This window comes from Trichomycterus rosablanca, chromosome 12 (genome assembly GCF_030014385.1).
Source record: "Trichomycterus rosablanca isolate fTriRos1 chromosome 12, fTriRos1.hap1, whole genome shotgun sequence".
NCBI classification, from domain to species: domain Eukaryota; kingdom Metazoa; phylum Chordata; class Actinopteri; order Siluriformes; family Trichomycteridae; genus Trichomycterus; species Trichomycterus rosablanca.
Genome location: NC_085999.1, coordinates 2,733,622 through 2,747,654, shown reverse-complemented (window position 1 = coordinate 2,747,654; position 14,033 = coordinate 2,733,622). Strand labels below are relative to the sequence as shown.

The 14,033-nt window shown below is 39.8% G+C and overlaps 1 protein-coding gene across 1 annotated transcript; it reads right to left on the bottom strand.

Moving 5' to 3' along the window:
* Window positions 1-2,378: 2,378 nt before the first annotated feature.
* Window positions 2,379-13,554, bottom strand: LOC134324317 (mitochondrial chaperone BCS1-like). The gene is made up of 8 exons (XM_063006112.1): window positions 13,466-13,554; window positions 7,097-7,489; window positions 5,214-5,353; window positions 4,634-4,828; window positions 4,491-4,554; window positions 3,182-3,354; window positions 2,971-3,088; window positions 2,379-2,776 (listed from the first exon to the last, which is right to left on the bottom strand). Exons 2-8 carry the CDS (start codon window positions 7,414-7,416, stop codon window positions 2,524-2,526), a joined length of 1,263 nt encoding a protein of 420 aa, XP_062862182.1. The 5' UTR covers window positions 7,417-7,489; window positions 13,466-13,554; the 3' UTR covers window positions 2,379-2,523.
* Between the last annotated feature and the right edge of the window lie 479 nt (window positions 13,555-14,033).

The window sequence follows — 14,033 nt, the reverse complement described above, 5'->3', positions numbered from 1 at the left end:
ACAGGACCCCCACAGAGCAGGTATTATTTAGGTGGTGGATCATTCTCCGCACTGCAGTGACACTGACATGGTGGTGGTGTGTTAGTGTGTGTTGTGCTGGTATGAGTGGATTAGACACAGCAGTGCTGCTGGAGTTTTTAAGCACCTCACTGTCACTGCTGGACTGAGAATAGTCCACCAACCAAACTAGCCACCAGCGCCCCATGGGCAGCGTCCTGTGACCACTGATGAAGGTCGACTCAAACAGCAGCAATAGATGAGGGATCGTCTCTGACTTTACATCTACAAGGTGGACCGACTAGGTAGGAGTGTCTAATAGAGTGGACAGTGAGTGGACACAGTATTTTAAAAACTCCAGCAGCGCTGCTGTGTCTGATCCACTCATACCAGCACAACACACACTAACACACCACCACCATGTCAGTGTCACTGCAGTGCTGAGAATCATCCACCACCTAAATAATACCTGCTCTGTGGTGGTCCTGTGGGGGTCCTGACCATTGAAGAACAGGGTAAAAGCAGGTTAAAAAAAAAAAAAAAAAGTAGAACTACAAAGTGCTTCTATATGGTAAGTGGAGCTGATAACATGGACAGTGAGTGTAGAAACAAGGAGGTGGTTTTAATGTTATGGCTGATCAGTGTGTATGGCATTTGTACCTGGCTTTGACTTGTTAAAGACTCAAAAATAAATCCTTTGTTATTGCTTTTGTGTTTTTTTAACACCTGAAATCAGGTCAAACGCATTGACGCTTTTATAAATGTCTATATTTGCTGTTCCCTGTCAGGTACAAGTGTAACCAGTGCATGTATCGCTGTCACCGCATTGACCAGCTGAACAGCCATAAGCTCCGTCATCAAGCGAACTCTCTGATTTGTGAGGTGTGCGCCTATACCTGTAAGCGAAAGACCGAACTGCTCAAGCACATGCAGCTCAAACACTCATCAGGAGAAAATCACCAGCCTCGAGTTTACCGGTGCAAGTTCTGCTCTTACTCCACAAAGTACCGCCAAGCTCTGCACAACCATGAAAACTGCAAACACACCCAGACAAAAGAGTTTCGCTGCGCCCTCTGCTCCTACACCACCTTCGCAAAAGGTGGATTGGCTAATCTTAACTGTCCTTGTGTTTGAGTGTGTGGTTGAATGTATGAGGGTGTGTTGCCCACTGATAAATTGGTGCCATGTATTGAGTGTATTACTGCCTGACTCACCGCAATGATGGATGGACGGATGGATAACTTTATTAATCCCAAAGGGAAGTGCTAAAGTCAATTATCATAGTAAAGCAATTAATGAATATATATTTATTAGGATTTTAACGTCATGTTTTACACTTTGGTTACATTCATGACAGACACAGTAGTTACTGGTTACACAAGATTCATCAGTCCAAGTTTTTAAAGTCAAACACATTCATGGGTAATATCTCCAATTCACCTCACTTGCACGTCTTTGTACTGTGGGAGGAAACCGGAGCTCCCGGGGGGAACCCACACAGAGGGAGAACATGCAAACTCCACACAGAAAGGACCCAGACCGCTCCACCTGGGGATCGAACCCAGGACCTTCTTGCTGTGAGGCAGTAGTGCTACCCACCAAGTGCTGCCCAATTAGTGAATACAAAGTCACGAGTGCATACACATCATTACCTACCAAAATTATTTTACTGTACAGTCTCCTCAATAGCAAACATGAACCTGAATGTGCAGTGAAAACTTTCAGTTCCATTAAATTTTACAACATTTTCCCCAAGTATTGTAAATTCAGCTTCTAGTGACTCTGATTCACCTCCGTAACTCCCCAAATTACCGGAACAAAAACCGCAATGGAGGGCGACACGGTGGCTCGGTGGGTAGCACTGTCACCTCACAGCAAGAAGGTACTGGGTTCGATCCCCAGGTGAAGCGGACCGGGTCCTTTCTTGGTGGAGTTTGCATGTTCTCCCCGTGTCTGTGTGGGTCTCCGGGTGCTCCGGTTTCCTCCAACAGTCCAAAGACGTGCAGATGAGGTGAATTTGAAATACAAAATTGTCCATGACTGTGTTTGATATAACCTTGTGACCTGATGAATCTTGTGTGTGATGAGTAACTACCGTTCCTGTCATGAATGTAACCAAAGTGTAAAACATGACGTTAAAATCCTAATAAATAAACAATTTATTTCTTTACCTCATATTTCAATTTAAACCAGTATTATTAGCTCTGCTGTCATCCTTCCTCCACAAATCAACCCTGAATAAAGTTCTGGCTATATGCCCACCCAATATGGTTTTACTGCCACCCCAAGCAAAGCAGTCCAAAACTGGGGCAGCTGTTGGGTATTAGCAGTGATGATAAAGGTCTGCTGAACAACTGGAGTTAAAAAAAAGACCCAAACACAACAGTTTTAAATTTTAAATCTTGTTTTTTTCATGTATACAAGTAAACAAGAGCTTCATTTGACATTTCATGGCAAATCATGAATTTTATTGTTTACGTTGAAGTTTTCAGTCACACAAACGTCCCCCTGTACAGTCGAGAGGCGTCACTGCTTGATTTCCGAAACGTTATTGATAGCACCAGCGGGGTCCATCTTAAAAAGCATGAAATGTCCCTGCACTTGAGCCGCGCTGAGATCCTCGTGCGCCGCTAACGCGCTCGCTGCAAATCTTTCCCCCTCTGCTGCAGACTCCAGCGGGTAGAACCTCCTGAACATCTGGGTGAGCTGATAGTGCGAACAGTGGCCGACGTACTGCTTCAGGTCCACGCGGCCGGGTCTGATTAGAGCCGGGTCAAGCCTGTGTTATACAGAAAGAACACAACACACACGGTGAGTTAAAAACAAAACAGTGTAGTTAAATCACACGGACACACCGCAAAAGTATGAAATTAAAGTGAAATAAGGAAAAGGGAAGCACATGGATGTCATGTCGTAATTTTTGTAATATTATAAATACATAAAATTGGAATGTGCCTATCTGTTAACTCGTACCTGTCGATATAATTAGTAGTCATGAAGACGATTCTAGCTTCTGAAGAAGCAACTCCATCCAGTGCATTAAGAAGTCCACTGAAGGTGAGTCTCCCCATGCCCTGGTAGGCCATCGGATCTGTCCGATATAAAGCAAAGCGGAAAGAGATCTAAGTCAACAAGGTCAAGATGATGGTAAAAGATGGATTGGACAGGTCAAACGCGGACATACTCTCAGTGGGCAGAAGCTCACGGCTGACAAAGGCAGCGTCCACATCCTCCAGCAGAATGATGCTCTGCTGTGGAGCCACACTTAGGAGGTGGTTCAGCCGGTCATCAGAAAGGCTGCGGTCACTCAGACTCATCAGACAGATGCTGTAACCCAAATCCCCAGCAAGAGCTGTTCTAAAGAATATAATAAAATCATGATGACATATCAGATAGATAGATACACAACAACTAAAACGGAATGGTTCCTGTACTTTATATACACTGATCAGCCATAACATTAAAACCACCTTCTTGTTTCTACACTCACTGTCCATTTTATCAGCTCCACTTACCATATAGAAGCACTTTGTAGTTCTACAATTACTGACTGTAGTCCATCTGTTTCTCTACATGCTTTGTTAGCCCCCTTTCATGCTGTTCTTCAATGGTCAGGACCCCCACAGAGCAGGTATTATTTAGGTGGTGGATGATTCTCAGCACTACAGTGACACTGACATGGTGGTGGTGTGTTAGTGTGTGTTGTGCTGGGATGAGTGGATCAGACACAGCAGTGCTGCTGGAGTTTTTAAATACTGTGTCCACTCACTGTCCACTCTATTAGACACGCCTACCTAGTCGGTCCACCTTGTAGATGTAAAGTCAGAGACGATCGCTCATCTATTGCTGCTGTTTGAGTCGGTCATCTTCTAGACCTTCATCAGTGGTCACAGGACGCTGCCCACGGGGCGCTGTCGGCTGGATATTTTTGGTTGGTGGACTATTCTCAGTCCAGCAGTGACAGTGAGGTGATTAAAAACTCCAGCAGCGCTGCTGTGTCTGATCCACTCATACCAGCACAACACACACTAACACACCACCACCATGTCAGTGTCACTGCAGTGCTGAGAATGATCCACCACCTAAATAATACCTGCTCTGTGGTGGTCCTGTGGGGGTCCTGACCATTGAAGAACAGGGTGAAAGGGGGCGAGGAGGTGGTTTTAATGTCATGGTTGATCAGTGTATAATGCATAACTGTAGCAGCAAACAGTGTAGTTATAATGAATGAATGAATAAATGTGCAGTGAGGTGTAGTTTCAATATAAAGTGAGAATTAAATAGTAATGAAATTATTAAATAGTAAAGTGACAAGTATTGCATGATAAATTGGGCCAAAGTATCCATATACATATAATATACATATAAATATCTATTCATATATACATAAACACACACACATACTTATACATAAAGACTAGGTCTAACTTTAGTTTAGATTATTTTGCAATTTAGAAATGATATTTTCTACTAAAGTAAAGAAAGTTTCTTACATGAAGCTGCTTTTCCCACAGCCAGGAGGTCCGTACAGTAAATATCCTCTTCTGTACGGAATCCCTATAAAATCACTAAATTATTAATACTATTCAACCCAAACAGTGTCAAATTCAGAGATTCATCTCAAATTCTGACACACCTCTGTCTGTGTACCACTTGGGATCATTTATGAATTCTTTAACATCATCCACGAGCCTCTCAGCCACCCCGTTCTCGAGGACAACGGAGGACAAAGGGCGTCGTCGGCGGGGGAAGCCGAACGGCCTCCACTCGGCTCCCATAGCGGTGTACATGACGGTGCGACCCTCCTCCTGCTTCAGAGCCAGCTCTCTCGCTGCACAACAGAACAGTCAATGATATAACAGACAAAAATACTACAGTAGCAATAGCTCCCCCTTGTGGAGACACTTCTGCCTGACAGAGTAAAGCCTATTTCACACTACACGATTTTTGCCCTGATTATCGCATTCAAGACTCTGCTGACAGAGAGTCTTTTATACTCACAATCCAGTCTCTGAGGTATTCCATTAAGGGCTTTTACACCACAAGGAATAGTGGGGTACAATCAGTGCTGAAAAGCTTATGTTCTTGATATTTGGGTGGTTGTTTTGCTCCTTTTTATAAATAATTCATCTGATTACAGGATAAAATACAAATCCATATAGAAAATTAAAATAAATGTATGTGATGGGTTAGATAAGTTAACAGACTCTGTGTACCTTCCTGCAGGATGTTAAAGAATATTTGTCGGTCTCTGCCAAGAGCTGTGAAGGTGACGCACTCCCAGGGTGTTCCCGTGTGCAAATCCACCATCTGCTTCTCTCTGGTCCTCTCCACCCTAATCCACTTTCTTTCATACCTGAACCAAAAAGGCTTAATAGAATTAAGAAATCTTTAATGAACTCCTCAGTTCAGTCAGCTCTAGAAATTCAGCAACATGGAATATACCACTGATCAAGAGTTTACATACACTCCAAGTTGCAATTTCACCACATGACCACAAGATGTCGCCAGATATTAATATTACTGTTAATGCAATAATGCGGGCGAAATCTTCCTGACGTGTTTCAAATTTAAACATACCTTCGTCTCAGAGTAACTTTAAATTAAAAAAAATGCTGGAAAAAATGCATCGGAAAGTGATTATGTAGAAAAGTCTGTCATTCTTAATAAATAGAGTTTTAAAAACGTGACTTTTTGAAGAACGCTCATAAATTGTGCACCGTGGATTTTTTTTTTTTTCCTGTTTTTCAATTAATTCCACATTCTTAACTTATTTTAATATCTCCATCGTTTCCCAGATTATGTATAAGGACTCAAAACCATCTGGTGTAACAATTATACAAGAATAAAAGAAACCAGGAGCAGGCAAATCATTTTTATTGCACAGTAAGTGTTTGAGGCACAACAACTGCCCCTAGATTTCCATTCTAAGAGAAGTTTAGGTAATTAGACTTCTGCTGTGCGCTATAAATGCTGTCAGAAGTCAATACACTAAACATGAGATATCTAGCAATTATGTAAAATGCTTTATTACGTTGTTAACCATGACTAGTAATTGATTCTCACTCTGGTATACACTGATCAGCCATAACATTAAAACCACCTCCTGGTTTCTACACTCACTGTCCTTTTTATCAGCTCCACTTACCATATAGGAGCACTTTGTAGTTCTACAATTACTGACTGTAGTCCATCTGTTTCTCTACATACTCTTTTAGCCTGCTTTCACACTGTTCTTCAATGGTCAGGACCACCTTGTTGGTCCACCTTGTAGATGTAAATTCAAGACAATCGCTCATCTATTGCTGCTGTTTGAGTCGGTCATCTTCTAGACCTTCATCAGTGGTCACAGGACGCTGCCCATGGGGCACTGTTGGCTGGATATTTTTGGTTGGTGGACGATTCTCAGTCCAGCAGTGACAGTGAGGTGTTTAAAAACTCCATCAGCGCTGCTGTGTCTGATCCACTCATACCAGCACAACACACACTAACACACCACCACCATGTCAGTGTCACTGCAGTGCTGAGAATCATCCACCACCTAAATAATACCTGCTCTGTGGTGGTCCTGTGGGGGTCCTGACCATTAAAGAACAGCATGAAAGGGAGCTAACAAAGCATGCAGAGAAACAGATGGACTACAGTCAGTAATTGTAGAACTACAAAGTGTTTCTATATGGTAAGTGGAGCTGATAAAATGGACAGTGAGTGTAGAAACAAACAAGGAGGTGGTCATAATGTTACGGCTGATCGGTGTATATAAAAAGGTTGAGGCGGCACGATGACTAAGTGGGTAGCACTGTCGCCTCACAGCAAGAAGGGTTCTGGGTTCGATCCCCAAGTGGGCCGGTCCGGGTCCTTTCTGTGTGGAGTTTGCATGTTCTCCCCGTGTCTGCGTGGGTTTCCTCCGGGAGCTCCGGTTTCCTCCCACAGTACAAAGAGATACAAAATTGTCCATGACTGTGTTCGATATAAACTTGTGAACTGATGAATCTTGTGTAATGAGTAACTACCGTTCCTGTCATGAATGTAACCAAAGTGTAAAACATGACGTTAAAATCCTAATAAACGAATAAATAAATATAGGAAGGTTCTTTACCAGATGATGTGGTTTCCAGGGCTCGGGTGAAAATCGAACTGTGTGTTGACCCGCCCGCTTTCATGCTGCAGGTACGAGGTCTCCACGCTCAGATGCTGCGTGTGCTGGGTGTGTTTGGTGATCCAGCTCAGCAACCAGTTGTAACTCTTGTCTCTGCTGGGAACCTGCAGAGTGATCATGTAGTTCCGCCTGAAGAACACCATCCCTATCTGAGCCCCCTTCCTGAAGAGGGCGAGTGTTGTGCCGACACTAACCAGACCGAAACCGGCCTCGAAGTAAGGGTTGCCTTTTAATGCGGCGAGGAAATCTGAAAGAGGCATTGTGCTAGTCCTTCTGTTAGTCCTTCATACAAAGAATCAGGAGCAAGGTTGTGCCTTTGGTCAGCTCTGGACTCTGTAAAACAAGTGGTCAACAGACATGTTCAGAAGTATCCCATAGGGCTGTCGCGGTGAAAGAATTTCCCCTTGCGATATTCAGCCTGTCTCAATATCGCGGTATGCGGTCAGGGCTGGACTGGGAACAAAATTCAGCCCTGGACTTTTTTCTTGACCAGCCCACTACAAGCACATTGCACCACACATATCACCCCCTAATCAAATGTTAGATGATTGATATTAATAGTTTTCATCTATCTTACCACTGAAGTTAATAACTCACTATAATAAAAATTAAAATAATAAAAAAAATAACTACAAACAAATATATATATTTCCAACACTTTCCTTTGGGATTAATAGTTCTATCCATCTATCACACACATAAAATGTACAATTTCTTAAATGGTTCTATTGGATTTTCCCATCCTGTCTCATTAAACCGCAAGAAATAAAATTAAACCTTTCTTTCATTAAACCTTTAACACTGGTAAATATGCTTTTTTCGCACTTTTATTCACACGTGATTCACGTTTGTTCCAAATTAGTGCATGGCTCTGATGAGCAAAGAAATAAATACTTTATATGGGTCATTCTATAATTTGGGGTACATTCCATGTCCAATGATAATAATTATATTTATTCTAACTATTTTCTTTAAAAATGTCATATTTTACCTATTAATGGAAAACATGTTGTAATATCACAAAAACATTATGTGCATCATATGCTTCATTTAGCTTGAAATTTGTCATGATGTTCCTAAATGAACAGTTTTTGCTGTGTCCATTTTTTAAGTTGAGGGGGCCTTGGTTTCAAAATAACGAATAAAATCATTAAGGGCAACAACATCTATTTTTTTTATTTATTTCAAAAGTTTAAATACTAAAGAAAAATAAAATAAAATTGAGTTTCTCTTTTAAATAATTTAAATATCTTTATTTATTAATGTCTGCAAAACTTCTGTCAACTATGTTACTAACAGAACCCCACTCAGCAACTCAAAAATGGTTTGTTATAAAACTATGTGACCAGCATTACATGATATCATTTTTCTCTGTGGAGGGTATATTGAACAAACTGTGTTGAATGTCCTCTTATTTTTTAAAATATTTTATCTATAATAGAACATTGTTAATGAGTATATTAATTGACTGTCAACTATGTTACATACATTGTCATGGTTACAATTTTTTAAAATAATTTTTATTCAAATGTATGTTCAAATTAAACGTTATTCTGTTCAAGAAATGTGGTCAGCCAGGCAAGGTCTACCACTGAAGTTATGGGTCAAAATAGGGAAATTGTCAACTATGTTACCTGTCAACTAAGTTACCTAGTAGTCAACATCTACTGTCCCTTTTAAATAAAAATTAAAAAAAATTATGTTTAAGCTTTGCAACTAGTGGATATGTTACACTAAAGGAATATATTAACTTGAACCACTGATTGTTTTATTGAGAGAGAACACTGTTTTTGTACTTTTTTGGTGATGTGAAATGTACCCCAAATTATAGAATGACCCATATGTTGACAAGGGAAATTAACCATGTGCGCTGTGAACATAATCACTCTAAAAATGTCCTGAACACCTGCATTTTTCCTTTCTGTATTACAGAGGACAAGATAGTGTTTACAGTAATCCCTCGCTATATCGCGCTTCGACTTTTGCGGCTTCACTCTATCGCGGATTTTATTTGCAAGCATGTCTAAATATAAATCGCGGATTTCTGCTAGTGATGGGTCGGTCGCGAACGATCTGACTAAAGGAGCCGGCTCTTTAAAGTGAACGACGGGATTCGATTCGGTTTTTTTCTGTTAAAGCCGCACGTGATTGGTCAAGATGCGTAGAGTGGCATGTGTTCGAAAAGCTCGTTCTCTCTCTACATAGACGCATTTTACATCATGCTGTGCTGCGCTCCCGATAAGGAGGCTGTTCCAAATCCTAGATGACTTAAAATCCTCACTTCTTAACATGTCAACGTTATTTTCACTCAAAAACGCTGCCTTAGTGATCAAGTGACGGTGCGGACAAACGAATGGAGTTCTTTTCAAACGTAAATAAAATATTACTGATTCTTAACTTGTATAAACTTGTACAGAGTGTTTTTATTTGCAAGTTTGGGATGTCAGGAAATGTAACTTATCGTTACATGAAGGGAAATGTTATATTGAATCCATTGGTTTTAATGACAAGATGCTATATGCTAAAGCCAATGGAATCGGGTTATAAAAATAACCATATAAACACATGGTTTTTACTTCGCGGATTTTCACCTTTCGCGGAGGGTTCTGGAACGTTTCCTGCACTTTTCTGCATCTGCCTGCAGCTTCTTCTGTTTTTTTATCACGGGCTTTTTCTGCACCTCCTTTACGCTTTTTCGACCCTTTCTCTATCTCGCAGTGTTGCCAACTCCTCAGTAAGGAAGGCAGCTATTGGCTGTCCTAAAAGTCGCTAGAAGTCGCTAAATTACGCCATCGCCTAATTTGCATATGATCCATTTGCATGTAATTGACGCTGTAGAAGAGGAATAACATCGTGGGAGAGACAAAAAGTGGGTAAAAACACCCTAAATATGTTTAGAACTACAAATGAACGTTCTGTTGATTCGTGGTTTGTTTTTGTTTTTTAAGACAACACTGAGCTACTCTGGGCAGGGTTGCCAGATTGCGACAGTAATTTTCAGCCAAAGTGCATGATAAAACGCCCAAAACACAGGAAAAGCAGATGATGTTTAGCATTTCACAAATAATAAACCAGCTAAACCTTCATGACCTACAAATTAATATCTTAAAATGTACAGATCAGTAATTATACATTATAAAGGACAAATTATGCTTGCATGTCTTTAAAGTAGCCTGCCAAGTTTGTAAAATGAATGATTTGTTAGGACACACAAATCTTTGCATGTAAAAAAAAACCTATTTATATTCCACCTGCTTTAGCAATAGCTTTTTTATTTATATTTTAAGCTGCCAAAATGATTACAAACCAGCCCAAATTTTGTCCACCTGCCAAAGTGTTTTCCCTGCCAATTTCCAACAAAATCCGCTCATTTTGGTGGAAAACCGCCCAATCTGGCAACTCTGACTGTGATACAGGGAGGGGCTCACGGCAGGACCCGCTGCTCGTTGAGGACAGTAACTGCAGAACAATATGTGTTTTCACGTTCGAGTCTCCAAAAGTCTCCAATAACACCAGAAAAAGTCGCTAGATTTATCGCTAGTCGCTTTTTTGAAAAAAAAAAAAAAGTCGCTAGAGGGGTCTGAAAAGTCGCCAAATATAGCGACAAAGTCTCTAAGTGGGCAACACTGTTATCTCGCACTCATTCATAGTTTTTGTGATTACGGTTTATCCTGGGGGAGGGACATTTCTGTGATTGGCCAATGGACATGCAGCGAGGATACTGTGGTGGGCCAATGTACACTTCAGGATTATTATTCAGGAATATTTAAAACAGAATGTATTTTTCACTCTCTCAGCGGCCCACCGGGAAAACTCCCGACCCTCCCGATGGCCAGTCCATCCCTGTATGCGGTTATATCGCCATTTTTTGTGTTTTTGAAAATTACTTAATTGATCTGGATTTTAGAGCTATATAAACAAGCTTTATTGTTAGGCTATGATTCGGTATATTATTGCTTTATAATGACGAAGATGAGACGGCTTTAAGACCAATGAAATGCGTGTTTAATGTTAAATACAGAACAGAGCAGGGATGCGCGTCTTTTCTCTATTAAAAAAAAGGTTTAAATTTAGCTTCTAGCCTAGACTAGATATACACTGTGAAACAAAAAAAAGTGTTTAGGCTAAATATTTTAAACACACATCTAATCAAAATATGGTAAAAAAAAAAAAAAAAATTAGAATAAAGAATAAAGTCTGTAAGAGTTTAAACCTGCGTTCATGCGCGCTAGAAAAACCACGTTCACCTGATGTTGTTTAGAGAGGATCCGAGTGGGGTAGCGATGTTCCCGGTGGCACTAAAACTCTCTCTGATGGTGCTCGGTGCACTAATACACGCGCGCGTGTGTGTGTGTGTGTGTGCGTGCGTGTGTCTGACGCGGATCTGATGTCCTTGGCACCGGCTCGTTACTACTACGAGATCTAGCATGGTTATCGCGCCACTATTAACCATCTATTTAGTAGGTATAATTATCATAACAATATATACTACATTTTAAGTTATTATTCGTTTCAATACATTTTTATTCAACGAAAAAATACATTTAAATCATTCCAGCAAGCCAGCAAGAGAATATCTGCAGGCTGCAATGCCATATTAACATATTAACCGTCATTAAGTGTTTTAGTACACCAAGGCTGTTTAAATATAGTCTAAATTACAAGTATTTATTGAGTGTGAATTTAATTTAATCATTAATGAACTTGCCTATAATTCATGTTGCGATTGTTTACATTTTAAAACACAAAGCCTGACACTCAGCAGCAACGGATGCGAACAGGTTGCGGGAAAATGTCGCTCTTAGCTCATTTTCATTATGAATTTATTTAACATTTTTTACGCCGATGTAAGCGAAAAACAAGATGGACCCTGCAACAATAAAAAAAAAAAAAAGAGAAGAAAGAAAGAAATGACTTGCTTAGCTAAATAAACACTAATGTCCAAATTGTTAGGTCTTATATAGGACCATTTTGTAAGTGTAGGTGTAAATATACTGACTGTGTCTGATTTAAAGATCTACTGGATTTGTAAGCTGCCCTCTACCTGTTTATCAGTGAAAAGGAGCTGCAGAAAGACTGGTGTAACAATTATACAAGAATAAAAGAAAACAGGAGCGGGCAAATCATTTTTATTGCACAGTAAGTGTTTGAGGCACAACAACTGCCCCTAGATTTCCATTCTAAGAGAAGTTTAGGTAATTAGACTTCTGCTGTGCGCTATAAATGCTGTCAAAAGTCAATACACTAAACATGAGATATATAACAATTATGTAAAATGCTTTATTACATTGTTAACCATGACTAGTAATTGATTCTCACTCTGGTATACACTGATCAGCCATAACATTAAAACCACCTCCTGGTTTCTACACTCACTGTCCATTTTTACCTCACTCACTATTTACTCAGTACCACGTACTGGCCATCACTACACTTGTCTCTACACTTGTCTCCTTTAATTACTTTATAGCTTAGAAGCATCTTTTGTATTTATTGTACTGTTGTTTATCTGCACTGTGTACTGTATTGTATTGCACTTTGTGTTCTGTGTTGCATCCCGGTCCCGGTCCTGGAGGAACGTTGTTTCATTTCAGTATGTACTTGTATAGAGCTGAAATGACAATAAAGCCCCTCTTGAACTCTTGTTCTAACAGAGATGCTTAAGCTTTTTATTCTGGTGTTTTTTTCTTTCTATAATTCTATAATGTAAAACTTTCAGCTGATCAGTTGCTGATTATTGTGTAAATATTCCCAACCAGTAACTTTTGAGATAAAATAAACAGGTGCAATTCACACAAGTATTTTAATAATAAAATACTTTTTAATAATATACTTTTTAATTTTAATAATAGTCATCTAGAGTCATCTTTAGGGCAGGTGTAGCCTAGTGGTTAAGGTACTGGTCCAGTATTCAGAAGGTTGCCGGTTCAAGCCCCGCCACTGCCAGGTCGCCACTGTTGGGCCCTTGAGCAAGGCCCTTAACCCTCAATTGCTTAGATTGTATACTGTCACAGTACTTTAAGATAAAGAAGTACTTTGGATAAAATCTTCTATTTTACATTCACATATCAATTAGTTTCAACCCTTTGCTTATGCTTATACACATTTATTTACTCATATAAACACGTTTCACAATCAAAAGAACATTTAAATAGTGTATATGCACTAAACTGATATTAAATAATAACATATAAAGATGTTTAATTCTTGTTTCACTCAGTTTATCTGCAAACTGAATCAATGTCACTGTTAACAGCTAAAATCCAGGCAACTGGGTGTATCAGCTACACAGCAGAAATAATGACTTACCTTAATAAGACGTGCATTTCACTGCATCGTTTAAACCTCATGGTTTAATGGAACATCACACCCAGGCTTACACAGCGTCCCTGATCAGTCTCATTGGACAACCTCGAAGGACAAACCACGTGGTGTCACCGTGACGCTCATGTTGTTTAGGATAATACTCCCGTCTGAAACGTCTAGAACCAAAATAGTTCCATGTTTTAATACAAACCACGCAAGGAACAATATTTTAAAACATGAAAATCTATTAGATTTAACGGCTTGTTTATTATTTTATTATGTTTATGTTTTAGCCGTAAGAAAGAGAGTATTTTCTTTAAGTGTTTTAATGCAGCGGATTCTTCATGGCGCCGCCCACGCCACATTTTGTATTCAGGTAAGTGTTGATAAAACGCGTTAAATTTAAACAGCCTAATGTTTATTTTAGTAGATAAAATACAAAACAGCTTAAATATCGAAATATCGATGCAAATTCATCTTCACAAGTCGTGTTATTTGGCTATCGTGTTAAATAAACAGCAGTAACCTGGTGAACAGTGCTTTGTTTTGTAGACTGAAAACCGTCTGAAAT